General features: G+C 43.4%; 1 protein-coding gene across 2 annotated transcripts in view; it reads left to right on the top strand.

Annotated features, from left to right (window-relative positions):
• The first annotated feature begins 813 nt into the window (after window positions 1-813).
• Window positions 814-27,058, top strand: part of swt1 (SWT1 RNA endoribonuclease homolog) — a 45,092-nt gene continuing 18,847 nt past the window's right edge. The window contains exons 1-14 of one of the 2 annotated variants that reach the window (XR_016115569.1): window positions 814-1,074; window positions 1,328-1,388; window positions 1,455-1,519; window positions 1,627-2,533; window positions 2,633-2,762; window positions 4,984-5,085; window positions 5,251-5,442; window positions 6,673-6,766; window positions 13,633-13,868; window positions 14,654-14,787; window positions 14,963-15,101; window positions 23,201-23,340; window positions 23,432-23,559; window positions 23,668-23,763. Coding sequence is in view for 1 of the 2 variants with exons in the window: in XM_089001014.1 (XP_088857140.1) it covers window positions 1,332-1,388; window positions 1,455-1,519; window positions 1,627-2,533; window positions 2,633-2,762; window positions 4,984-5,085; window positions 5,251-5,442; window positions 6,673-6,766; window positions 13,633-13,868; window positions 14,654-14,787; window positions 14,963-15,101; window positions 23,201-23,340; window positions 23,432-23,559 (2,324 nt within the window). In the remaining variant the exon portion in view is untranslated. The remainder of the gene's footprint in view (window positions 1,075-1,327; window positions 1,389-1,454; window positions 1,520-1,626; window positions 2,534-2,632; window positions 2,763-4,983; window positions 5,086-5,250; window positions 5,443-6,672; window positions 6,767-13,632; window positions 13,869-14,653; window positions 14,788-14,962; window positions 15,102-23,200; window positions 23,341-23,431; window positions 23,560-23,667; window positions 23,764-27,058) is intronic. The other variant, XM_089001014.1, reaches the window with a different exon arrangement.

Raw genomic sequence — 27,058 nt, 5'->3', positions numbered from 1 at the left:
TGTGACGCAACAGGGCTCCCCTCCTGGATCCGAAGTCGGTGAAAACGATGAAGGAAAAAGAAATAAAATGTTGGCCATCAGGGTGCGGCAGGTTTCAGGGTGGTGGCGGCCCATCGGGAGCTCGGCTTGAGGGGTCTTGCTGTGAAGATGCCGGGTTCATGGGCAGCTGGGAAATCTGGATCTTTCCATTTGAAGAGTTGATTGGGCTGAGGAGGAGGAAAAAAATGCTCCTGGCTGGCTCGCCAATAAAGAGTTTGATGTTTCTCTTTATTTGTAAGTAGGTTCGTTGTCAGATCTCCCAGGCAGGTGACGCGCAGAGCTTGATGGTGGCGTGGAGTTGAGCAAGTCGTGCCGTGATGTCCGTCCGACGCCGGCATGAGCCGGGCGTGAGTCCGAGATGAGTCTGAGATGATTCTGCCCCGTGGTTCGCCCCAATCTCTCTGTCCCGCGACAGCTCCTTTTATACAATTTTCAAGCGTGTCCTATGCGTCAGGGTGAGACGCACATCAAGGAGATCAAGGAATTGAAAGACATGAAAGGGTTGAAAGGCGCACTTCAAAATCATACACTCGTGTGACGCAACACCTTCACCTGTTTACCTGGGTTATATAGCTGTTTACTCCCTCTATTGACCCATGCACCCAGATATGTCACCAACTGTGTTGATCACGGCAGTGCTTTCTTTGGCGTTTTAATTGCAGGTTTACATTTAACACATTTACCGGTAATCAACCGTCATTCGTTGGAATTTGGTCGCTCATCTGTACTTCTCCAATACAACCAATAGAGGCAGTGGTGCACCGGATTGACAACGTCGAGTAATAAGATGCAGTAGAAATAGACAAGCCAGTTTATTTGCTATATCAGTGGAGTATTTCGAATTTCAGATAAGCATCAAATTTTAACGAAGTAAAACACGTTTTGTACTGATAATTCAATATATGCTAAGAGTTTACACAAACAAAGAAGGAAATAGTGCACGTTCGACTGCGTTGTTTTATTTGCAAGGGGTAGCTTACACTAACTTTTGATCGCTTACCATTGGAAAGAAGAGAACCCGTAGAAAACCTTAAGGTACTGTAAATTATCTCATGTCAAAGTGTGTGTTAAAAGAAACGCAGCGAGACGATTTGTCAAGTGAGAGTCCACGTGTGTAGTCCCTGTCGACAAGAATGTCAAAGAAAATGGTACAGTTAGGGTCGTCAACGCTGTGCCGTCCTTACAATGCAATTTATGATTACAACAAAGTTCTAGTACATTATGCACAGTCGTTTAGCCGCCGGTCTGAGCTAACTAAATGTATCTGACCTTGATATTACATCGGCAGAAATATGTCTGAAAGTTCGAGAAGAAGAAAGCACAAGAGGTCCTCCAAAGATGAGGAGGGGGTAAGACGATTTTTGATGTTTTTTTCGAGTTCGTGTTATTTCTAGATTTATTTCCATTTATTTCAGACATCTAAAGATCGTCAAAAGAGTGACAGATCCAAGAGCAAACATAATGAAAAACGACAGTCGAGGTGAGAAAAAAATGGCATCTTTAATTACAAAAAGTCACAAAATTGAGTGTATGTTTAAGATTTTAAAAATAATTTTTGACAATCATATTGCATTCTATCTCTTTAAGATGTTCTACAAAACATGGAGAATGTACTTCTCATGTTGAAGAGGAAAGTCGCCATGCCAAAAAGGCTGTATACAAACACTGTGCAAGAGAACAAATGGGCAAGAGGCAGGGGTCTGAGGAAGATGTGGCTCATTCTAAGTCAAAAAGTACCTTTTTTCCGATCCACCCTAATTATCCCCACAAAGCGGAGTCCAATATTACCGTAAAAGATAAGGTGACCCGTGGAGGTAAAATAAAGCAAAGGAGCCCATCAAGATTCCGGAACATCAAAAATTCAGATACAGATGGGCAGAAAGAAAAAAAATACTTAAAATATAGTTTAGATGAAAAGGGTCACCAACTGAATCTGCCAAGATTAAAAAAGAAGCAAGCAAGTCCCAGCGATGTTTCAGAAGAGCAATGGAACCACTTCCAGTCTTTGCCAAAGAGTAAAGATAAAAAATTGCACAAGTATCGAAAAGAGAAAAAGAAAATCAAAACTAGAGAACAAGGCCATACCTGTCCTCATTCCAAGTACTCTGTAAGGGCCAAGCAAACAGAGATAATCAAAAAAGAGACATGTGAGGAAATTCAAGAAATGTCGGGCAAAAAAAAAGAAAACTTATATCCAAAAACATCTGCAGACTTCACAGAACAAGAGGTTTCTTTTTCAACTCAGGCCAAAGTGTCCTTTGAAGTTGCAAAGTTCTCATTTTCTCAGCCTAAAATACCTGTACTTTCTAATTTCAAGATTCCGAAAAAGGTTAAACCAGAGCTTGTGGTAACAAGTGACAACGTTGATGTTACCTCTCTAAGCAGAACTGCCACATGTATAACTGAGCGCACTGTAACCATAATTGAGAATACGTCTTTGTCTAATGTCACTCCTTCTACAAGCGATGTCCCTGCACAGCGGACGAGTGAGCCGGTGAGCAACAATTTGAACATTTTGTTAAAATAATAATGAGAGATTATTATATTTTTTTGTGGATATACTTTTTTGTCATCAAAATATCCTTGAATCTAGATGCAGGTGGCAGAAGAGCTTCATCTTGCCCGGTGTGAAAAAAAAATAGAGGTGGATGTATCACAGAGCTATGGAGAGCTCACCTGTATGGACATAGACCCCCCAGAGGAGAGAGCTACACGTAGTCTGTGTAAGTTACGGTATATCACTTTGTGTGGAATACAAAAGCGCATTAGAAGTCATGCTCGTGCACTGTTGAATCAAATGTGAGATGTACACTGACGGGTCTACTGAGAAAAAAATCTAGGCATTCATTATCTAGCGCAGTGGTTCTTAACCTTTTTTGAAGTACCGAACCCATCCGGTTCAAATGCACATTCAGTGAACGCTTCATGAGTGAAGATATATATACAGGTAACACCCGACTTACAACCGGCGCGACTTACGACCAGCACCGCCAAACCTTTTATTATTATTATTATTATTATTATTATTATTATTATTATTATTATTATTATTATTCTACGCCTGGCACCGCTACACGCTAGCAGCCCGGTAACGATGTTGAGATCTGCAGCGTGCTTGCGATGGTCCTTCTTGTTTAGATTGAACAAGTAGGATGTTTATTTGCCAGAGCTCAGAGAGAAACCACTTCTCTCAGCATTGTACCATAACTTTTTTTGTTATCGCTGTCAATGATGTAGCGTTGTGGCTGGGTTGCCATATCCGCTCAACATTCAGCATTATGCTGCATTTATCTTAACAGAGAATATTACAGCATTGCACAAAATGAGGATACAAAATAACTGTTTCTTAACAAACGCGTACGACAATTTTGGCCAGCCAGCCAGCATCTCACTCACACAGCAATCGACCGCATGAAGGCACCGGCAGGGGGGAGTGTCCACCAACGCCGAGGTGGGTGGGCATCGGCGCTCGGGCGCGCGGGACCGCCGCGACGAGAAAGGTGCGTCGGGCCCACGGCCGGCGCTGCCGCCCCCGCCGCCTCTTTGAGACAGTCCTCATCTGCGTGGAGAACGGGGTAAGGCCGTGGAGAGGACAACCGGTAGAACACACCCGCCCGACTCGTGGCGTCCGAATCAGGTTTTTTGCAAGACATTTAGCATGAGTCTCTATTCAACATTTTGAATGGATTTTGATTTACGACGATTTTGTCTAAACGGAACCCGGTCGTAAGTCGGATGTTACCTATAAATACACAGGTAACGTCCGACTTACGATGAGAGTGAGATGCTGGCTCGCTGGCCAAAATTGTAGTATGCATTGCCGGGCTGCTAGCGCGTTGTGGTGCCAGGCTCTCTCTGTCTGTGTCTCTGTCTTTATGTCTGTCTGTCTGTCTGTCTGTCTCTCTCTCTCTCTCTCTCTCTCTCTCTCTCTCTCTCTCTCTCTCTCTCTCTCTCTCTCTCTCTCTCTCTCTCTCTCTCTCTCTCTCTCTCTCGCTCGCTCTCGCTCTCTCTCTTACTCTCTCATACGGTTACTGTTATCAGTCACACATTGACTGCCAAGCAAACTACATTTCTCTCAGCGCTGATTGGCCAACCAATGTTTTGTGATAATCTGCAACCAGTCATTGCCAAGTGGGCGTATCTTAACTAATTAACACATTGAGTCGAGTGTGTCTTACCTTCTATGCGCAATGACTCCGCGGAATCCCTGAAACCAACTCACCGTACCTCTGGCGTTCTAGACTCTGTCCCAGATGTGTTCGCGGGAGTAAATCCAAGACTGGTTGACAGCCTGTACCAGGGAATCATACAGACCAAAAAATATTTCAGCATATCTTGTGAAAGTATAGCATCTAGATTGATTCACATCACAGCATTTACATTTTAACAGTGTTTTGTTATTATTGCTTTTTGAAGTGGTTTAGCACTTAGTTCATCACATTGTATAGTGTTTTGTGAATTCATTTGTCATTCATTTTTCTCGACATATATTATCCAATAAAGACGAGGGTCGATTTTATTTACGTCTAAACCAGTGATTCTTAAACTGGGTTGGATTGAACCCTAGGGGTTCGGTGAATGAGCATGAAACTGGTGGGGTTCGGTGCCTCAACAAGAACCGCTGCTCTAAACGTTCTAAGCGTTTTAAAGTATTTTTGTCAAAGTTAGCTTTATTGAAACTGGTGGGGTTCGGTGCCTCAACAACAACCGCTGCTCTAAACGTTCTAAGCGTTTAAAGTATTTTTGTCAAAGTTAGCTTTATTGTCAAATATGCTAATATGCTGACATACAGCACAGATGAAATTACTGTCCTCTCGGACCCAGCGTGCAAGGCACTTATAATGACTAACAAACAAACACGAAAACACCAATTTGCCGGGAGAGAGAGGGAAGCCGCTGCGTCTTCACACGTTTCACCTAGGAACTTTCCCTTTTTTTTCCCAGGCAAACAATCAGCCCAGAAAGATGTAATCCTTGTTCTGGACACCAATATTCTCCTCAGCAATTTGGATTATGTGAAAAAGATTCAACATGGTGGCCTTGGAGGTGATTTCCATACCTAATGCACTGTTTCACCCCAAATGTGTATTTTGATGCTATCTTACATTGTAAAAAGACCCTATGATGTTGGAATCATGGTACTGAAAACAATATCAACCATATTAATTTAACCTCTGCGTGAACTGGCATAATCATTTTGTATGTTTATAGCTTTAGGTTTGCCAGTTGTCTTGATCCCCTGGGTGGTGCTGCAGGAGCTGGATTATCTCAAAAAGGGGAAAGGTCTCACAGATTCTGTGGCTCATCTGGCCTGTCCCGCAATTTCCTACATTTATAACTCTCTCAAAAGGCAAGAAAGTCATCTTTGGGGGCAGTCAATGCAGCAGGCAGCTGCAAGTAACAGTGAGTTGAATAAAATCCCTTGCATTTCTCATATTCAATTGTAATTTTTGTTTCAATTACATGTTTAGTATGTATCGGTTCATGTTATAATGTTAAAGAGCAGCACCGTGGGTGGAATGGTAAACACGTCTGCTTTGCAATTGTGATATTCGAGGTTTGAATCCTGGCTCTGGCCTTCCGTGTGGAGTTTGTAGGTTCTTCACCATGGTTATTTTGTGTGAATGGATGTTTGTCTTTACAGTGCTGGAGCCTATCATAGCTGCCTTTGGGCAGTAGGTGGAGGACACCCTAAACTAGGTTGCCTGCTTGTCGCAGGGTATACAGAGACAATAAACCATTTGCGCTTACAATCATACTAAGGAACAATTCAAAATGGTCCATTAATCTGCCATAAATGTTTTAGAATGTGGGAGGAAACCGGCATATCTGAAGAAAACCCGCACAGGCACAGGGAAAACATACAAACTTCACACGGGAAGACCACTGCCCAGAATCGTACCCACAACCTCTACACAGGGAAGTGGAGGTGCAAAACCAGTTTCCTGCCATGCTGCCTCCAGAATACTCCTTTAACATAAAATTCCATTGAATTCTTGATTCAAAATTACCGGTAGTAGGAAAATGAGCATACTACTGTGTTATTTATTAAAGTACTGTGTGGGGTGCAGTAGTACTTAGCTTGTCTCTCGGCAAGGCAGTTTTATTTTTATAGTGCATTTAATATACAAAGTAATGAATTCTTCACATGCTTAAAGTACATTTAAAAGCATTTCCAAAGAAAATAATTTCACACGTAAAAGGAAAGTGAATAATTAAAAAGTAGTGTATTAATGTACCTTTAATGTCCAGTAAGTGGGAGTAGTTGTCTGCTCATTCTTAGGTAATTCATTATGTAGGTCAAGGAAAGTGGGTGGGCAATATGAGTCCGAGTGTAAATGGTTGATGGCTTCTGTGTGTCCTATGATTGGCTGAGAACCGCTTCAGCATGCCCCCAGACTACTGCTCAAAGACTGATGGTATAGGCTCCAGCATCCCCCACGACCATAGTGGGGTAAAGCAATTTGGAAAATGAATGAAAAAAAATCTAAAGTTTCATGTTGTGCTTTGTTACGTCACCCTCATTGATCCACTGACATGCTTGTGTGCGGTGTTGGTTGCCTTCCTGTGCTAGATTTTTTTTAGAAGGTGAAAGCTCGCCCTCTCTCTCTCTTTCTCTCTCACTGTTCTCAGATAGTCTGATGGCAGAGAATAATGATGATAAAGTGCTTCAATGCTGCCTGCAATATCAGAGTTTGTACCCTGCCTGTGCTCTCATCCTATGCACGTGAGTCCCCCCCTCTCATCACCACCACTGCTTCCGTAACATTCTGTGTCAACTGCAAACAGAACACAAGCATGTGGCTAGGAGTCACCTCAGGCAGATCGTGACGTTAGGATAGTCAAAAATCCAGACAAAATCACTGAGAAATAATTTAAGCTTGTTTGCGGTCAGGGTAGCCTCAATATTTGCAATCACTGCTATTATTGTCTCTTTCGTTACTGACATTGGAACTCAAATCAAAGATTAATTCAACTGGACTGAATGCCCCCCCGAGTAAAATGAATGGTAGTTCCACTTTTAAGAACTTAGTCTTGCTATGGCATAACGTGTAGGTGGAAAAAATGGTTAATCTTTTTTTACAAAAAAAAAATCTACATCTAAATCTAGCCTTATTTAAGGGTGGCCCGATAATCTTGGGGTTAGCACGCCGGCTTCACAGTGCAGCAGAGGTTGTAAGTTCAAGACCCGGTCTGCGTGGGTTTTCTCCGGGTCCTCCGGCTTCCTCCCATATTCCAAAAACATGCAAGGCAGGCTGATAGAACACTCTAAATTGTCCCTAGGTGTGACTGTGAGAGTGAATGGTTGTTTGTCTCTGTGTGCCCTGCGATTGGCTGGCAGTTGAAGGATTATTTCTGATTATATTTGTATTTATAGTAAAGCCTCTGCCATATTATTTTGCTTTTCTCAACGATATGTCATGTAAATCATGTCATAATGTGCGTCTTCCGACATATTTCGTTAGCCCGTATAACCTTCTGATACGCAGAGTGAACCAAGTTCATTCTTGGAGCCATCTGTTAACCTTGATACAGTGCTTACTGGAGAATTTCTGGAGACAGACTGATAAAAGCTAGGAATTGTTTTTGGAAGAATGTTGCCTTAGGGTGTCCCCTGCCTTGTGCCTAAAGACGGCTGGGATAGGCTCCACCACCCCCGCAAGCCTAATGAGGATAAAGCAGCACGGGAAATGGATGGATAGCTTTATTTAAGACATAAAAGATTACTTTGGAATCTTTAAGACTTGATATCATCATGTGTAAGACCAAAGACGTTGTAGATGTCGACTTCTGCAATTGGTTTTACCCAGTCACCTGCCGTAGGCCTCCAACAGTGACCTCTATGTGAGAAAAGTGCTTTGCGTTGTTTTGAAAACTGCGCACGTTGGTTGCACATAACCCTTTTTGTTGATGGTTAAGGTTGTTGGGGAACCCTTATGTTGAGGGCAAGATTTGCCCCAAAAATTTAAAGCAATAATTTAAGTATCATATTTCCTGGTGTATAAGGTGTGAGGGAAGAGGATGCACAAAACCGGGATAGATGGAGGACATTGATTCGCTGTGGCGACCCCTGAGGGGAAAAGCCGAAAGGAAAAGAAGAAGATAAAGCTACAGGGAGAAGAGATGCTACAGGGAGAAGAGATAAAGAAGGTGGAGGATTTTAAGTACTTGGATTCAACTGTCCAGAGCAATGGAGAGTGTGGAAAAGAGGTGAAGAAGCATGTCCAGGCAGGCTGGAGCGGCTGGAGAAAAATGTCAGGTGTGATGTTTGATAGAAGGGTTTCAGCTAGGATGAAAGGAAAAGTGTATAAAACAGTGGTGAGACCAGCCATGATGTTTGGACTGGAGACAGTGCCACTGAAGAAAAGAAAGGAAGCAGAGCTGGAGGTAGCAGAGCGGAAGATGTTGAGGTTTTCTTTGGGAGTGACCAGGTTGGATAAGATCAGGAATGAAGACATTAGAGGGACAACTCATATTAGAGGCTTTGGAGAGAAAGTCAGAGAGCCCAGACTGAGGTGGTTTGGACATGTCCAGAGGAGAGAGACCGACTATATCGGGAGAAGGATGCTGAATCTTGAACTGCCAGACTGGAGACCGAGAGGAAGACCGAAGAGGAGGTTTATGGATGTGGTCAAAGAGGACATGAAGGTAGCTGGTGTGAGCGAAGAGGATGCACAAAACCGGGCTAGATGGAGGACATTGATTCGCTGTGGCGACCCCTGAAGGGAAAAGCCGAAAGGAAAAGAAGATTTTCTGGTGTATAAGGCGCACCCAAAAGCCTTCATTTTCTTCAAAAGATTACCCCTGCCTTTCTGCAGATGCGCCTCATCTGTGACGTAATACTGAGCCACAACAGGTCTCGCAGCTACTGTCAGCAGCCACAGACTCCATTTCCCTCTGTAGAAGATGTAGTGCATAACCCAGGCATGGGCAAACTACGGCCCGCGGGCCGCATACGGCCCGTTATGCTTTTTAATCCGGCACGCCGAATTTGCCCTAATTATAGTAAAAACAGTGTCTGAAACTCATGACAAAAAGTTAGCAGACAACAGGCCAGATAACTGAAAAGTTGCCTGCCCCATTTTTCACAACTTGAAACACAATGAGACAACTAATCACATTAAAAAACATTGTCACGAAGTATAAAGTTTTTTAAATCAAGAATGTACCTACTACAAATTCTACCTTGCTTAATTTACGGTAAATGTGCATGGCTGTAGATTTTGCTGCAGTAGTCCATTCACATTGTGGTGCACAACGCAACGTTTGCATTGCTTCCTATGAGCCACGAAGCCCCTTTCATAAGTCTCATGTACACTTTACAGTCACGGTTTGATATAAATTTACGTTTTATAGCGTCACACATGTTGTTAGCTTCTTTTGAATCTTTCTTCTGGGCTGAGGTTCTGTGCATCTATTTTGGAAAAACTTTATAACTTTATAACGCTTGCGAAAGTCCGGAAGAAAGAAGCAGGCTTCTGATTGGCTGCCGTGCCGAGTATGCAAATTTCAACTGCAAGTAGCCTATGTCTGTGTGCTCGGCGATCGTACACGTGTATTGTTTGTGCGTGAGGGCGAGGGCGTCAGTGGAGAGTTTGTAGAGCAGGTCAGGACAATCCATCCATGATTTGGCGGAATTTAACACAAGTAGGTATTATTGAGCTTGAATATTTCGTTGTGTAATATGTTTTGAATGTTGAAAGTGATTCCATTTTTCAATAAATGTTGATTTCTTTAACTTTGCCCCTTCGATGAAAACTTCAATGAAAATAAAAACAGACGCGATCTTGATAAATCACAGTGCATATGTTATTTTAATCTCTTTCCATTTCCACCTCCAAGTATCTGCGAAATAGTATGTAAACGCCATATTCCTTGAGACAAATTTATTAACTGATCAGGGATATTATTCACATTTGAAATACAGTTAATAAATTGGGTTGTAGTGTTCTTACTGTGCTATGAGGTTTGTACACACTGCATTTAAAGGACAACCGGCACCTTTTTTTTTGTTTCCCACTGAAAAACGTTTTATAGCATCGAAAATACCCAAATCAAGCAGGCTGATATTTTTAGTTCAATGAAAAACACCAATAAAGATGACTTCAAAATGAATCCGGAAATGGCCAGTTTCAGAAGGTCCCACCCCCTTGTTCGTGACGTCACGCCAAGACGTCTTGCCTTGCTCGAGAATCAAAACAATGGCTTCAGATTCGGAGAAGATGCTTTCTTGTTACTCATCCAGTTATGAATATGATTCAAATAGTTCTAATTGTCATGATCTCGTTGGCGACCAACGGGGGGCGCTGTCGGCCCCGCCTGCACCTGCACAGGTGCTGGTCGTCCCGATCAGATTGGCGACCAGCGGGTAGCGACGTCAGCCCTGCCGGCAGCCTCGCAGGTGCTGGTCGTTATAATCAATAATACTTAAAAGGACACCTGGCACGATCATCCGGTGCCGATTCATTGTTTGTTTGCTGCTTGGTTGCAGCATGCATTGTGTACGTGTTTGTTTAACCTTGGCGGACTTTTACTTTTGGTCTTCTTTTGCTACTTTGTATTTTTTTCCATTCAGATCATTTTGATGTTTTACATTTTGTTCCTGCTGACTTTATTTTAATACAATTTGTCAAACAACCTCCTGCTCCCTCCTGCCTGCTTTTTGGGATCCGAACCCGCCATCACCACCTCGCAAACCTTGACAGAATGAATCGGCCAACCATCGGATCCCGCAGGTACATCGGACCCGTCTCATTTCCACCCTGTGCCTGGCAATGCTACGTCCACGTTAGCGAAAGCCTCGTCGCGTTTGAATCGCGTCACTCGACGAGCCGCAACGTCCACGTAAACGTCCGGCCGAGACCTCCTTCCAGGTGGCCGTCCAGGGTGACCCTAGGTGACCGGCATTGCACGCCCACGTCCAGCCACGCTGTCGTCGTGCATGACGAATTGAGTCTCATCCACGACGAGCCGTGCAACGTCCGCGTCAATGTCAGTCCGAGACCCCACTCACCGCTGGATCCCGGAGCGGCTCTGGACTGGTCTCGTTCCTCCGGAGCCGGGCAGTTCACGCCCACTTCGGCGTCCGGCCGAGACCTGGTCCCATACGGCCGTACGGGGTGCCATTCTGCGCCTGGCAGTTCGACGTCCACGCAGAGCCATGCGCCGTCGCGTGAACGTGCGAGAGGGATCGGACTCACGCCCACGACGATCCGTGCCGCGTCTTCGTCCACCCCAGGCCGAGTCCCGTTCCCATCAGGCCGCCGCCCGTCGTGTGCTGGAGAGGCGGCGGTTGCCCTCTCCACCGACCGTTCCCTGGCGAGTGGACCCTTTTGGGAGACTGTTGGGACTTCTGGAAGCAGCCCCTTGAAGGGGGGGTACTGTCATGATCTGGTTGGCGACCAACGGGGGGCGCTGTCGGCCCCGCCTGCACCTGCACAGGTGCTGGTCGTCCCGATCAGATTGGCGACCAGCGGGTAGCGACGTCAGCCCTGCCGGCAGCCTCGCAGGTGCTGGTCGTTATAATCAATAACACTTAAAAGGACACCTGGCACGATCATCCGGTGCCGATTCATTGTTTGTTTGCTGCTTGGTTGCAGCATGCATTGTGTACGTGTTTGTTCAACCTTGGCGGACTTTTACTTTTGGTCTTCTTTTGCTACTTTGTATTTTTTTCCATTCAGATCATTTTGATGTTTTACATTTTGTTCCTGCTGACTTTATTTTAATACAATTTGTCAAACAACCTCCTGCTCCCTCCTGCCTGCTTTTTGGGATCCGAACCCGCCATCACCACCTCGCAAAACGTGACACTAATGAGGAAAGCATCAATGTTTGCAATTGATTAAAGGTGTCCTCCAATATCAATTCGAGCCGTCAATGACAGCAATGTAGCACCCAGAAAATGCAGAAGATTGCGCCCAAGCTCCGTTGGAAATGGGCTGATTTGTCAGCTGGGAGTTTGTGTCAGCGAATATCAAATAGTCGTCTTGGTGCAACACACAACCATTGCGTTATGTGTTTTTCTTCTAATTTTGCCATCAACACGGATCAACATGAAGTTTTCAGACTAAACAAAGTATCGCAAAATGCATTGTGTGTCGCTTTCTCGGTCAGGGGCGGTCCAAACGTGACGTCACATGGGGATCGTCATCAACTCGAAAACAAGACTTCATGAATATTCAGTGCGAGTCTTAAAACGTGAATTATAGCTATATGCTGTGGAATCTTTGTAAAATACTCCCAGTCGAAGTCATTTGAAGTGATTTTACAAATTATGGACATAACTTGTTCGGAGGCGTCGGTTGTCCTTTAATTCTTTAGGTTTAGTATTTCCGGCCCAAACACTCCCTCCAAATGCTCGTGGCCCGGCCCCTCTGTCAAATTTTAGAACCCAATGCAGCCCGCGAGTCAAAAAGTTTGCCCACCCCTGGCATAACCCCAGCCTCTCCTGTAGCACCTAATAATGTGTTGGATTAGCCTTTATTAGTCTCGCAGTGGAAAAATTGACAATGAGGTGTGCCTTTTATTTTGAAAGTGTTTATATGTTAATATATTATATTTGGAAAACTTTTTGCATTTATTGAAGGTGCGCTTTATATATTGAAAAACTTTGAAAATACACCATTCATTTGGGGTGCCTTTTCTACACCGGAAAATACAGTAATGCATTTAACCTCTTTGCATCACTATTAGGTGAAACCAATAAAAAATTCTACAGCACACTTTTAGAACTAATCCTATGCTACCTGCAGTCCCATCAAATGCGTTATTCTTGTGAGATTAGTTTGAATTTTGCAAGACTGTTTAATAATAATAATAATAATGACGATTATTACAAGCAACTTTCAACGTTCTGAAGGACACTTTAGTCAAAGTCAAAGTCAGCTTTATTGTCAAATATGCTAATATGCATGACATACAGCACAGATGAAATTAATGTCCTCTCGGACCCAGCGTGCAAGGCATGCAAGGCACTTATGTAGCTAAAAACACATACAATTGAGAACAGACAATACATGTAATTTCTGAATGTAAAGTGAGGTAGGGACGTATATAAAGTGAGGTAGTATGTAACGTGAGGAAGTGACGTATATATTCATAAGTGACGTATGATTTACAATCACAAAACAATCATAAAAATCATAAATCATAAAAAACCGGATAAAATTATAAACAAGAACCAGAGCTAAAACTATACGGAGAATGTAATTTTAAATAGGTGGGTTTTGAGATGGGATTTGAAGGTGGGAAGAGAATCAATATGATGTTCGGAGGAAGAGAGTTCCAGTTTGGGGGCACAGCGGCTGAAAACCCTATCCCCCATAGTACTGAGACAGGCAAGGGGCACACAGAAGAGGAGGGAGAATGGGGATGAGGTTTTATCATGATGATGCTAATGGGAAATAATTAAAACCTTTTGGTGCATTTTACACCTCCATTTTGGTGATATGACAATTTTTAAGCATTCAACTTTGGAGGTTCCACTGTGCTGAAAACAACATCACATTGGCCAAGCATTATTTATAAGTAGCGCTTCCACAGGTCTTTTATCATGTAACGTTTTCTTACCACTTTATTCTTCCACTCTAGAAATGACAAAAATCTGTGCAGCAAGGCTGTCCTTAGTGGAGTTAAGGCCTTGAGCAAGCTTGATTTGGAGGAAAAGGTTGAGGGATCAAGATGCAACGTTAACCACCCACGAAGCACTGTCCTCCAGAGACTTCCTCAAATCTCCATGCCAATGCCCTCACCAATGCCAGAAAGGAGTTCTACACCAGTGCGATCTCATACAGATGAACATCTGTCTTTCTGTCTCCCAGAGGAAGGTAAAACAGTATCCCTCTGAAATCCGAATTACCGGTACTTGACATTATTTTTCATGGTACATTTGCAACACCACATGACATCGATGTTCATTCGATTTCCACTTGCTCACTCTTGAACCATGCTGTTTGAATTGCTTAACCAGTTATCTCTCTTTGTCAAAGACACGCACAGGCAGAAAACATAACACAAATAATGGCCGCATATTCTACTCTTGCTTATATTTCATGTCCCAAGTATTTATACAATTGATTCATAGTTCATCAATTCAACAATTCTTCCAACTTTGAGGGATGAGTTTCGGGTAAGGCCTTTGACTGTTCCAGCTTACATAAAACAGGATCCGTCGTAGTGAATTTCAATGAATTTGCACAGGAGCCCAGACCACAACCTCCATCAAATACAATTAGGATAGAATTCAAACAGAATATGTGAGCCAAAATCTGTGACCTCATGAATGTTATTCTTGATAATTCCCTCAGACACACTTCATTACCTTCATTTGATGTACGAACACATATAATGGAATAAAATGATGTGTTGAATTTGAATTAATTTTGTCAAATCGGTGCACAAAATGAAATCATTTGCATCCAAATTATTTTTAGATAGACCATGCATTATTTATTTGAAGTACTGTATATACATCTATGTATCGTCCAAATAAATTACAGAAAATCCAACACAGGTTTGCCAGTGGATGTGAATATAAAGATTAGCTTTTGTCCTCATCACCGTTTGCCAGTCTTGCACCTCCACTCACGTAGACACATGTATCCAATTCCAGAGAGAAAAAAATCCACACTGGAGGAGGAGATCATAAAAAGATGTCTCTCTGAATTTGAAAACTGCCTGCAGGAAGTTCTGTCCAATGTGCTTGAGATGGAGATGAAAGCTACTTACGATGAGCTGTGGCAAGAGGTATGATTGTAATGTATGACAAATTTGAATTTCCAATGGCACACGGTGGATGACGAGACATTTGAATGAGTGATTTAGTGTCCTCTCAGTCCAACATTTTTGTCTCGCATGCAAATGGTTCACACAAATGTGCATCAAAATCATGGGAATTTTTGGGCTTTTCCCTATTGTATAGATCATCTACATAAAGCCGCCCTGGAATCTTCTTGACATTTTGCATTGTTTGAAAAAGCACTGGAGAGCAGTATTTGGCTTCATCGTCCCACGATCTTTGGTCCAAACGGTTTTAAATCTCATTGACTTCTTTAAACAAGGTATGAAATATTTACAGTTGGAAGATGATTTTGTTTGAAGATGTTTTTAATGCTCCTAAATGTTTATGTTGTTAAAGTTACTGTTCACATTCATTTACTGGGGTTGTTTTCATCTTGTACTCCTTCAGAGATATTATTTGTACAAATATATTTTTCTCTCCGCCGCATTCTCGCCGCCGTGATGCCGCCCACGCGATGCCCCCGACACGATGCCGCCTGTGCCGGGGGACCCCTCCCCCCCATTCTCGTCACGGCGGTCCCGCACCCCCAAGCGCTGACGCCCACCCACCTCGGCTTTGACCTTGGCCGGTGGACACCTCCCCTTCGGTGCCATCACACGGTTGATTGCTCTGCGACAGTGAGATACTGGCTGGCCAAAATTGCGCTGCGAGGGCGTTGCAGTGCTTGCCAATTAATTATAATTTATAATACTAAACAAACTAACTTGAATAAGACCTGATGGGGGATGACCAAAGTTGGTGAAAAACCTCTATAAACATAATAAATGGTGTTTGTTAAATTACAGTGCCATGCAAAAGTATTTGGCCCCCTTGAATCTTGCAACCTTTTGCCACATTTCAGGCTTCAAACAAAGATATGAAATACTTTTTTTATCAAGAATCAACAAGTGGGACACAATCGTGAAGTGGAACAACATTTATTGGATAATTTCAACTTTTTTAACATAAAAAAATTGAAAAGTGGGGTGTGCAATATTATTCGGCCCCTTTACTTTCAAGTGCCGCAAACTCACTCCAGAAATTCAGTGAGCATCTCTGAATGATCCAATGTTGTCCTAACTGACTGATGATGATAAATAGAATCCACCTGTGTGTAACCAAGTCTCCGTGTGAATGCACCTGCTCTGTGATAGTCTCAGGGTTCTGTTATGGAAGAGTGGCAAGATAGAGATCTCAAAGATATCCCTAAAAAGTATGGTTTAATGTTTGCCATAAGCCACCTGGGAGACACACCAAACGTGGAAGAAGGTTTTCTGGTCAGATGAAACCAAAATTGAACTTTTTGGCCAAAATGCAAAACGATATGTTTGGCCTAAAAGCAACACAGCTCATCACCCTGAACACACCATCCCCACTGTCACACATGGTGGTGGCAGCATCATGGTTTGGGCCCTTAATGTGTCCATGGAGTTGTGGAAACACACTTTTCGGGTTGGCATGGTTAAAATCGCCAGCCAGAATAAGGAAAGCATCTGAGTGGGCTGTCTGTTGCTCGCTGATGTGCTGATAGAGTTCATTCAATGCCGTGCTCCTGTTGTTAATTGAGCTCGGGGGGATGTAAACTGCTACCATCAGGATGGCACTAAATTACCTCGGCAGGTAGAATGGCCGACATTTTACGACCATAAGCTCCATCAGTGATGAGCAGTATTTGCATCCCACAACAGCATTGTGGCACCAGGCATCACTGATGTAAACAGAGTCCCCCGCCGCGAGTCTTCTCCCCCTCGATGAGCGCTCTGTCTGCCCGGAAGCTAGTTAGCTGGGATAGCTGGATGGCAGTGTCCGGTATGCTGTCGTTCAGCCATGTTTCCACAAACACAAGAGCACAACACTCCCCCACAGTCTTGGAAGTCGAGCAGAGAAGTCTTATGTAGTCCATTTTATTGTCCAGCGAGCGTACGTTAGCCAGCGTGATGGTAGGAATGGTCGGTCGGTTATAGTACTAAACAAACTAACTTGTTTCTTGTTTCTTCATTCAGCGCATATGGCGCCTCCACTCTGGGTTGGGTGCAGGAGTGGGGGTCGGTGGACGAGCCGACTCCCTGAGAAATCCACACTTGCGTAGCACTTCTGCTTCAGCTGGATTTGGTTTTAAAAATGAACTGCCGATGTCGAGCAGAACCTCACGGGAGTAGGTACGCCTCAGATGTAGCGAGGCAGACGGAGACGAACATTTACATGAGTGAGACAAACATAAAAAACACGAAAACACCAATTTGCCGGGAGAAAGAGGAGCTGCTGTGAGGCCCGGATCTGGTTATCGAGGCGGCACTTTAACAGCACAAAGGTGTCTTTGCTGGTGCCACACCATCCTCCACTGGATGCGTTTATATTCCGGGTGTGCCACCTCTTCGTGGCATAAAGAACGCCAGAGTGGCCTGTTACCTGCAGTAGACTCCAGATTGCTGGGCTGAATTGCTGGACAACCTTGAGGGGTGTGCCACTGAGGGTGAACACGGGGGTGGTGGAGAACTCTGTTTTGCCTCTGTTTTGATGACATTAATCACAAGACAGAGTGATCGGTAAACTGAGGACATGATATCTAGGTTATATTGCATGGCAACTGGGCTGTGGGCCAGCAGAGCACAATCATCTGCATATTGTAGCGCATCGATGTTGCTGATCAGGATCTTGGTCTTGGCCTGAAGGCGTCTAATATTAAACACGCTACCATCCAGGCAAAATTGGATTTGAACCCCGCCACCTTCCTGGATAGATTTATGGAAGAGGAGTGTAGCTGCCATCAGCAGCAGATTGAATATAACAGGGACCAGTACACAACCCTGCTTTACCCCAACTTCCACAAGGAACGGGGATGATTGCTGGTCGCCAACAAGTACAGTTGCCTGCATGCCGCTGTGGAACTGTTTAAGAGGGGACGCCAAATTTCTGCAGTATGGTCCAAAGAATTTCACGGTTAACTGCATCAACTACTTTTTTCAACAGTAGCCAAAATGGAACTGTATAGTGCCACTTAGCAGTTTTTTTTTGACAACGATACTAGTGCAGCGTGTTCTACCGGAAACAAATTCCATGTGTGTTCTACATACTTGGCAATAAAGATGATTCTGATTCTGATTCTGATTCTGATTCTGAAAGGGCCTTGGTAAGGTGGATGAAGGTGATGTAGAGGTCCTTGCTTTGTTCCCTGCGCTTCTCCTGAATTTGTCACGCAGTGAAGATCATGTTCAGAGTGCTTCGGTCCTTTCTGAAACCGCATTGTGTCTCTGGCAGGGTTTCTTCGGTAATGTGCGATGTAAGACAGAATTATTTTTGCAAGAATCTTGCCAGCAACAGAGAGCAGGAAGATGCCACAGCTGTTGCCACAGACTGACATGTCCCCCTTCCTTTTGTAAATGGTGATGATGTTGCTGTCTTTCCATACCTGATGAAGGCTCTCATTTTGCCAGACGTTGCAAATGAGGTGGTATAGCTGCCGTATTAGGAGGTAACCACCATTCTTGAGAACCTCAGCTGGAAGTTCATCAGGGGCTTTTGTTGTTTGTAAGGCTCCGGATTGCAGAGAGGACCTCTGTGAACTGAGGAGGTTCATCAATGGAGACAACTGATGGAAGCTCTGAGGGAGTCAAGGACAGATTGGACTGAAGGGTTTACTTGGTTGAGCAGGGAGTCAAAGTGCTCTGCCCAGCGCTCAAGTATTCGTTGTTCCTTCAGTAGCAGAGAAGCGTCTGCAGATCTGACTGATACAATGTGTTGTCTTTGTGGAACATGCAGGGATTTTACAGCATCATTGAAGGTGTGTGTGTTGTTATTTTCTGCATGCCCCTGAATTTCTTGGGCCTCGGTGAGCCACCACTTATTTTCCATAATCGTCAGCTGTTTCTGTGCTTCAACATGGATGCCTTTGTAGTGAGAGTTGGAGAGAAGTGTGGTATGGGCTTTGCGCTTGGCTTCCAGAAGCTCCTGTATGGCAGCTGAGCTGTAATTGGACCCGTCTTGGTGTTGTTTCTGAGTGAAGCCGATGGTCTTAGAGGCAGCTTGATGAATTGTGGTCATCAAAATTTCCCACCTGCTCTCCACATAAGGTCACCGTTACATTGTCCTTGTCCAGGTTGGCGAGTCCCTCTGCCAGCTTGCCGCGGGAGCTGGCTACACATTCAAGGGAGTCCAGGGCCCTGGAGTTGAGACACCTTCGGGGTTGCTGTTTATTTTTAAGGAGGTCGAATTCTCAGCTAGAGCGTGGACTTGATCAGTCGATTATCAGTCCTATGCATTGCCCGCGTAATGCAGATGTCATTTTGGTCACGTTGGCCTGTGATGAAGTAGTCCAGTAAGTGCCAATGTTTGGACCTAGGGTGCATCCAGGATGTGATGTACTTGTTTACAATGGTCTTGTTTACAATCAGCTGATGCTCAGAGGACAGAGTGAGGAGTCTGAGGTCATTCCTGTTTATTTTCCCCATCCCATGCCTTCCAATTACTTGTTTCCAGAGCCTGGCATCAATGCCTACCAGGGCATTGAAGTCGGCCCATCAGAACAAGTTTATCGTAGAAGGCATCTTTAATGTTGTCGTCAGCATCCAAGGTGGGAGCATAGCTACTGATTAGAGTAGAAAAGTGACCTTTCACCAGGCGAATATACCAGGTCATAAGCCGTTCACTGATGCCTTGGGGGGAGTCGGGATGTTGCTGAGTAAGCTGCTTTTCACAGTGAAGCCAACTCCATAGAGTCTTCGCTCATTCTCTGTGAGACCATTCCAGAAGAAGGGTAACCCTCACCAACTTCTATGAGTGAGTCCTCACCTGTGAACTTAGTCTCACTGAGTGCCCCAATATCAATGTTGTACCTCCTGAGCTCATATGCAATGAGGGCGGTTCATCTTCGAGGTCTCTCCAACCCGTCTCGAGCATCGAGTAGGGTGCGAACATTCCGGGAAGCCAGGTTCATAGTCATGGGTTTAATTATATTGTGTTTTCTAACGCAGAGGTGGGATGCCTTAGTGGCTGCGGTGGGCCACCCAGGTGTGGGGGAGCAAGCAATGTTTAGGTCACCATTTCTAGACCCTTCCCCTGTAAGGGGAAGGGTCTAGAAACACACACCCGCACACACACTCACACACATGTACGCACACACACCACCTCCAAAAGAATAACTCTGGCACTGCCGGTCCCATGTCCAGATAGTTAAAGAGGGAAGGGTGAGTGAGACTTTGAATGAGACAAATAAGTAACAAAAAATATGGTAATAAAAATATATTTGACGGGAGAGGACGTAATATAGACTGGTACCGTTGATAAGACTAATTAAGGCTCATCCCAAAATATCGCTGATCTAAAAAGATTTAGATGCCATTTTTCACCTTTTGATGTTGCTACTGAAAAGGTAATTTTTAGAATTTCATCAGCAAAACCATTACGTTTCACCCTCTTGAGGCTACTAATACTGTCAGAAAATGTACGTTTGGAATGAAAACTTTTGAAGATATATTAACTCTAATTCAAAAGTTTGACTCTTTGGTGGCGCTGGAATCCTGCTCAACTCACTGATAATGTTTATGTGAATAAGTGAATATTTATGTTTTCAATAAATAAAGTGCCTGTCACATAACCTAGGTCAACAAATGAATCGACATTTTTTTTGGAGCCAAATATCGGTGCGGTCAAATTGACCTCAAAGGTAAAATGTGTTGCTTAATATTTAAGAGGACGGTTCTAAATGTGACAAACTATTAATATCCTGTTGAAGCATAAATTGCGTTAGGTGTGGTCTTGATTTACTGGTTTTAATAATCTTCTTTGCTTCTCCTGGTTCAATGTTTTCCTGTTTAATGTAGGCTCACGATAAATTGTCTCTTTTTTTGATCCATACAGCAGAAAGGATGACCTGATTGTTGCCTCAAATGTAGATGACAATACCTAAAAGTCATGTGTCTGTGTAAGCTCTCAGTCGTACAGGAGTGGTCCATCGATGAGAAGGTTTTTGAAGGTGTCGGACGTTTCGCCTCCTATCCAAGAGGCTTCGTCAGCGAACTAAAGTCTGACTGGTCGTATCGGCCCTATTTATATATCCCTAATGTCCAGACATGGCGGCGCCGGACACAGCTATGATAGGTCCCTACTCTCAGGTTGGGGGGAGCAGAGGACCACTCCCTGTGGCCCCACTGATTGTACCTACATTCCTGACTAATGACTGGCCTATTTGCCCCACTCCCACCGGTATCACCTCATCAGCATTACGAATGTTGCCTAACCAGTGTTGCTTAAGCAGGCTATTGTATGAACGATCCAAATTGAACCTCACCCCACCAGACCGGTTTAATGAAGGATTTAGTTGTTTTATGAGAATCACTTCTTTTACCCCCCTTTCAAACCATCTATGTTCTTTCGCTAAGATTTTAACCTCATTGTCGTCAAATGAGTGGTTGCTAGCTTTTAGGTGCAAATGTACTGCTGATTGAGGCCCACTAGTAATATTCCTGCGATGTTGATAAAGTATTTTTTTGAGAATTTGTTGAGTCTCCCCAATGTACTGCTCTTTACAATTTTCATTCTTACAATGTATTGATCACATCTGCCAATTATTAGAAATCTGCCTTAATACTACGTATTTTCAATTTCGGGAAAAATTTTATCAACAAATCCATGGTTGTGCTATGGGCTCACCAGTTTCACCCATAGTGGCTAATCTTTACATGGAAGAGATGGAGAAACAGGCCCTCACATCCTTCCCAGGGACAAAACCTAGACACTGGTTTAGATATGTGGACGATACTTTTGTCATAATTAAGAAACAAGAAATTCAATCCTTCACAGATCATCTCAACTCTGTAGACTTCAACATTAAATTTACTCGTGAGGACATTCAAGAGAACCAACTAGCCTTCTTGGATTGTAAAGTAATTATAAAAGAGGACAGAGCGCTAAAAACAGAAGTCTTTAGGAAGGCTACGCACACTGACCAATACTTACTTTTTGACTCTAACCACCCTTTATAACATAAACTAGGAGTTATCAGAACCCTCCAGCATAGGGCTAAACTAATACCAACTAGCACTGAAGGTAGAGAAAAGGAGTCAAAACATATCAGGAGAGCACTCACTAACTGTGGGTACCCTCAGTGGTCATTCAACAAATGTCAGAAAGAAAGAATAGCGAACGAAACCAATAATTCTCAAGATTCTAAAAGGAGAGGAGTAGCAGTACCGTACATTGCAGGAGTTTCTGAAAAATTACAAAGAGTCCTTTGGCAACATAAAATTACTACTTATTTCAAACCGATAAACACGTTAAGGCAAAAATTAGTGCATCCAAAAGATAGGCTACCAAATGAAAAACAAAGTAATGTAGTTTATTCCATACATTGTAAGAATGAAAATTGTAAAGAGCAGTACATTGGGGAGACTCAACAAATTCTCAAAAAAAGACTTTATCAACATCGCAGGGATAATACTAGTGGGCCTCAATCGGCAGTACATTTGCACCTAAAAGCTACTAACCACTCATTTGACGACAATGAGGTTAAAATCTTAGCGAAAGAACATAGATGGTTTGAAAGGGGGGTAAAAGAGGCGATTCTTATAAAACAACAAAATCCTTCATTAAACCGGTCTGGTGGTGTGAGGTTCAATTTGGATCGTTCATACAATAGCCTGCTCAGGCAAAACAGGTTAGGCAACTTTCGCAATGCTGATGAGGGTCGTTATGCTGATGAGGTGATACCGGGGGGAGTGGGGGTAATAGGCCAATCGTTAGTCAGGAATGTAGGAACAATCAGTGGGGCCACAGGGGGGGGTCCCGCGCCCCCCCCCCCCCCCCCCCCCCCCCCCCCCCAACCTGAGAGTAGGGACCTATCATAGCTGTGTCCGGCGCCACCAGGTCTGGACATTAGGGATATATAAATGGGGCCGATACGACCAGTCAGACTTTAGTTCGCTGACGAAGCCTCTTGGATAGGAGGCGAAACGTCCGAAACCTTCACTTTTGTACAGATGACGGCTGAAGAAACCTTCTCATCGATGGACCACTCCTGTACGACTGAGAGCTTACACAGACGTACAATGTATTGAATAAACTACATTACTTTGTTTTTCATTTGGTAGCCTATCTTTTGGATGCACTAATTTTTGCCTTAACGTGTTTATCGGTTTGAAATAAGTAGGAATTTTGTGTTGCCAAAGGACTCTTTGTAATTTTTCAGAAACTCCTGCAATGTAAGGTACTGCTACTACTCTCCTTTTTGAATCTTGAGAATTTTTGGTTTCATTGCCTATTCTTTCCCTATTCCTGTCAGCCTCTTGGATAGGAGGCGAAACGTCCGACACCTTCAAAAAGTACAGATGACGGCTAAAGAAACCTTCTCATCGATAAAAGTCATGTGCTTCTTTATTCTGCCAGGTCTCTCAAGAGATCACAGTTCTATTTTGGTGACTCTTCAACAAGCAAAGGAGTTCATAAAGGAATTTGGGAAAAGGTCAAGCCATGTTCCCAGAGCTCTGAATCAAATGGACAACATCACTCACAAGCTAACACCTCAGGTTTGCTTGAACCATAAATTTCTTGTGTATTGTTTTATTCTCTTCCTAAAAAACAGTAATCAAGCGCTCCCGTTCAAATGTTCTCCTCAAGCCTGAATCAGTTGTCTGTGACGCCATGAATGAGGATGATGAAGCTAAACAACCCCCTTGCCCTCATGTCCCTCACCATGAAGTCTGGGCCATGTTTGAGAACATTTGGTGTAAAGTCTGTGAAATAAGGTGAGCCAATGGCTGTTCCCACACTTGCCTTTTAACGTGCCAGCAATTTCAATGAATGGTTTTGCAAAATACAAAACTAACTATAAAATATTGATTTGTAATTTACAGTGTTGTTTATGCAGCGGAGTTAAGGGAGGGACAAAAATAAAATGAATGTTGGAGTCTGGGATGGTTCAGCAAAGTATGATTCATGGCCTGCATCAGGTTCGCTCCATTCCTTCATCACCTAGCTACATTCTGAATGCTTTCCATATTTTTGCATTAATTTATTTTGAATTATTAGTAAACCGTATTTGGATTGGAATGGATTTGCCTTTATTAGTCTCACAATGGAGAAATTTACATTTCACAGCAGCAAAATGATGAAAGGTTTGGTTTATTATTGTTGATAATACAATAAAAGTATTTGTAAAGTATATTATTTTAATTATACATTTAATCTGTAGGGCGTCATGGTAGTCCAGTTGTGAGCACTTGAACCTCACGTTGCAGAGGTGCGGGGCTACGGCCTCCTTGTGTGGAGTTTGCATGTACTCCCCATGCATGCGTGGGTCTTTTCTGGGTACTCCAGTTTCCTACCATAATCCAAAAACAAGCATGGTAGGCTGTTTGAACACTCTAAATTGTCCCTAGGTGTGAATGTGAGTGTGGATGGTTGTTCAACTGTTTATGGCCTTCACTTGGCTGGTAACCAGTTCAGGGTATCCCCTGCCTACTGCCAGAAAACAGCTGGAATAGACTCCAGCAACCCCCCCCCCCCGCTATTCTCGTGAGAATAAATGGATTAGAAAATGGATGGATAAATCTGTCAGTGTTAGTCATCGAGCAAATATTTTTGCCAACCACTCGAGCCGTGGTTATAACTTCAGTTCGAAATCAAGTGAATTAGTCTCAGGAGTTCGACAGAGCCTCTGCAATGGAGGTTAAGACACGCCTGACTCGAGATTATGACATGCCTGCTTGGCCATCACTGCATGTTACATTTTGTGCACAATATAAAAATGTATACTTTATTCTTATACTAATTGTGTGGTTTTATTTATGTGATTGTAAAGTGTCCTTGAGAGCTTTGAAAGGATCTTACTAATAAAATGTATTATTATTAACTCATTCACTTCCAGACGATATGCGAAAATGTGTCCACTCCAGTGCCAACCCTGGCATTTGTCATTGTCACTCAAATTGCAGGAGCCACAGAATATTGAGTTTTAGGACTACATAAACATGAGGAGTCGAGTGTACGCTGGCGTGTCTTGCTGCCGCTGCTTGCCCGCAAATGTTTGTAGCTTATTTTTAGTTTTTTTTATGGTTTCTGTAATCACTGAAAGAACTCGACAGTTATTAGAAGAACTTACAGTCCGATCCCATTCCGTTTTGGCGGTCGAATTGACTCATGATTTGAGGCCACGTATCATCTCCACCTACCTTTACCCGCTGATGAGGGTTAGCCTGGCCGCTGTCTGCTTCTGGGCAATATTGCTGTACAATATCATGTCGCTCCTCCATCGACCTGTTGGACTGCTACAATACTCGGCGGGGGAGCTGCTCAAGATCCGCTCGCAGTGGACAATCTTGCCTCCGGCGAATCTCTACTTCCCGGAAATCACTCTAAGGACAGCACCTCCTTGTGGTAATCCTTCCGCCGGCCACACAGAAGAAACAGCCGTTCTGTGGACCAGTGTGTGTTAGCCGGCGGTGGTCTCGCAATATTTTACCGCAAAACTGGAAAGTCTCAATCCCGGAAACCTTTTCATTTGAATGCCTTGCCTGTCAAATTTCCGGACCCTCTCCCACAATCAGAGCCACTGTTTACCGTGCTCCTAAACATCATTGTGACTTTTTAAAAGAATTCTCTGCTGTCCTCACTCATCTCTCCTCTATCACCAAATATAATTATTCTGGGGGACTTCAACATACACATGAACAATTCCGCCCTTCCTCTCACAAGGACTTCATCTCCTCACTTGACAGTTTTGGCTTCCATACATTCTCTGACTTCCCCACACACATAAAAGGACACACCCTGGATCTTATTTGCTGCTCTGGTCCCCCTCCAATTGTACAGCTAATGAACTTCCGATAATGGACAATTTCCTTGTTTCATTTACCGTTTCCATCACCCTCTCTCTCCAAACAACCCCGCATTATCACTTATTGAAATATGAAGGACATAAACTAAAATGACTGCCAACCTGAATCCGGACTCCAACTCCTCTGCTGATGAACTGGTTTCTCGATACAACCTCACTAACACTCTTAACGCGCTTGCTCCTGTAAAATCACGGTCTGTCCAATTTACGTGGTCCGCCCCCTGGTTCACCTCTCATCTCTCTTCCATCGAATCGAAAACTCGGGAACTTGAAAGACTTTCCAGGAAAACTGGTCTCACTGCTCACAAGGACAGTTGCACAGTTCAACTCACCCGTTACGACTCTATCTCGTCTGCGAAATCACAAATCTATTCTGGACTCATCGACTCAAATACTGGAAATACTCAGGTTCTTTTTTTCTCTGTATAACAAAATCATTTAACCCCCTCCCTCTCTCACCCCTCACACCACTGCTATCCTCCTCCATAGTCTCGTCACCTCCCGTATCAACTCTTGCAACTCACTACTTTTCGTTGTCCATCAAAAACGTCTCCATAAACTCCAATTAGTTCAGAATTCCTCAGCCCGGATCATCACAAAATGACATCTTCGGTTAAAGCCACGTGATTGGTCAAGAACCCAGCAGTTGTGTTAAACATTAAAGAAGCAGGCAGACAGAGAGAGAGTGACAGAAAACACACACACATGAAAGGGAGATGACAGAGTTTTAAACAAAAACAAAAGTGAAAAAAAAGGGAAAAAAAAGCATAAAAAAAGGTTAGAAAATGGATAGAAAAAAGTGAAATTTAGACTCGTTTCAACTTTGATAATTCAAAAGCAGGGTGTATACTGGAAGTTTAAAATATCCCATCAATCAGGCTCCACAAATAACCTGCACAAGTCATCTGTACACTTGATGCAAAAAGCTATCAACCCAGATAAACAGATCACAGTTGATGAAGAACTAGATACAATGATCATAGAGAAAGCACCTACAAGGGATCATTCCTCAAGATGGTGAAAGAAGTCCATCTTCCTCATCAATGATTCATGCTGAGGAAACCGGACACTCCATTCCATCAAGCCATTAACGACCATCACAAAGGTAAATAAAATGACTTTATTGTACAGTACAGTTTATTTCTTTAATCATAATACTATAGAACATTTATTATACATAAAATAAGGTATAATTTGTGTAGTTTTATGGCTTAGAAAATTACAAAGTAGAAAATTATGTTTTATGGTGACCTGGGAACGGATTCTTCTCATTTTAATGGTTTCCTATGGGAAATTAAGTTTTGGGATACACACTTTTCACCTTTTAACCACTTTTCACCAATTAAGTTCGTAAGCCAAGGTCCCACTGTATTTGCATTTAAAGCAGAGCTTTCAGCCGCTCTGCTCCC

Source organism: Hippocampus bargibanti, linkage group LG07, assembly GCF_051943395.1.
Source record: "Hippocampus bargibanti isolate YZ-2025 linkage group LG07, ASM5194339v1, whole genome shotgun sequence".
Taxonomy (NCBI): domain Eukaryota; kingdom Metazoa; phylum Chordata; class Actinopteri; order Syngnathiformes; family Syngnathidae; genus Hippocampus; species Hippocampus bargibanti.
This window is presented reverse-complemented; position numbering and strand designations above follow the sequence as displayed.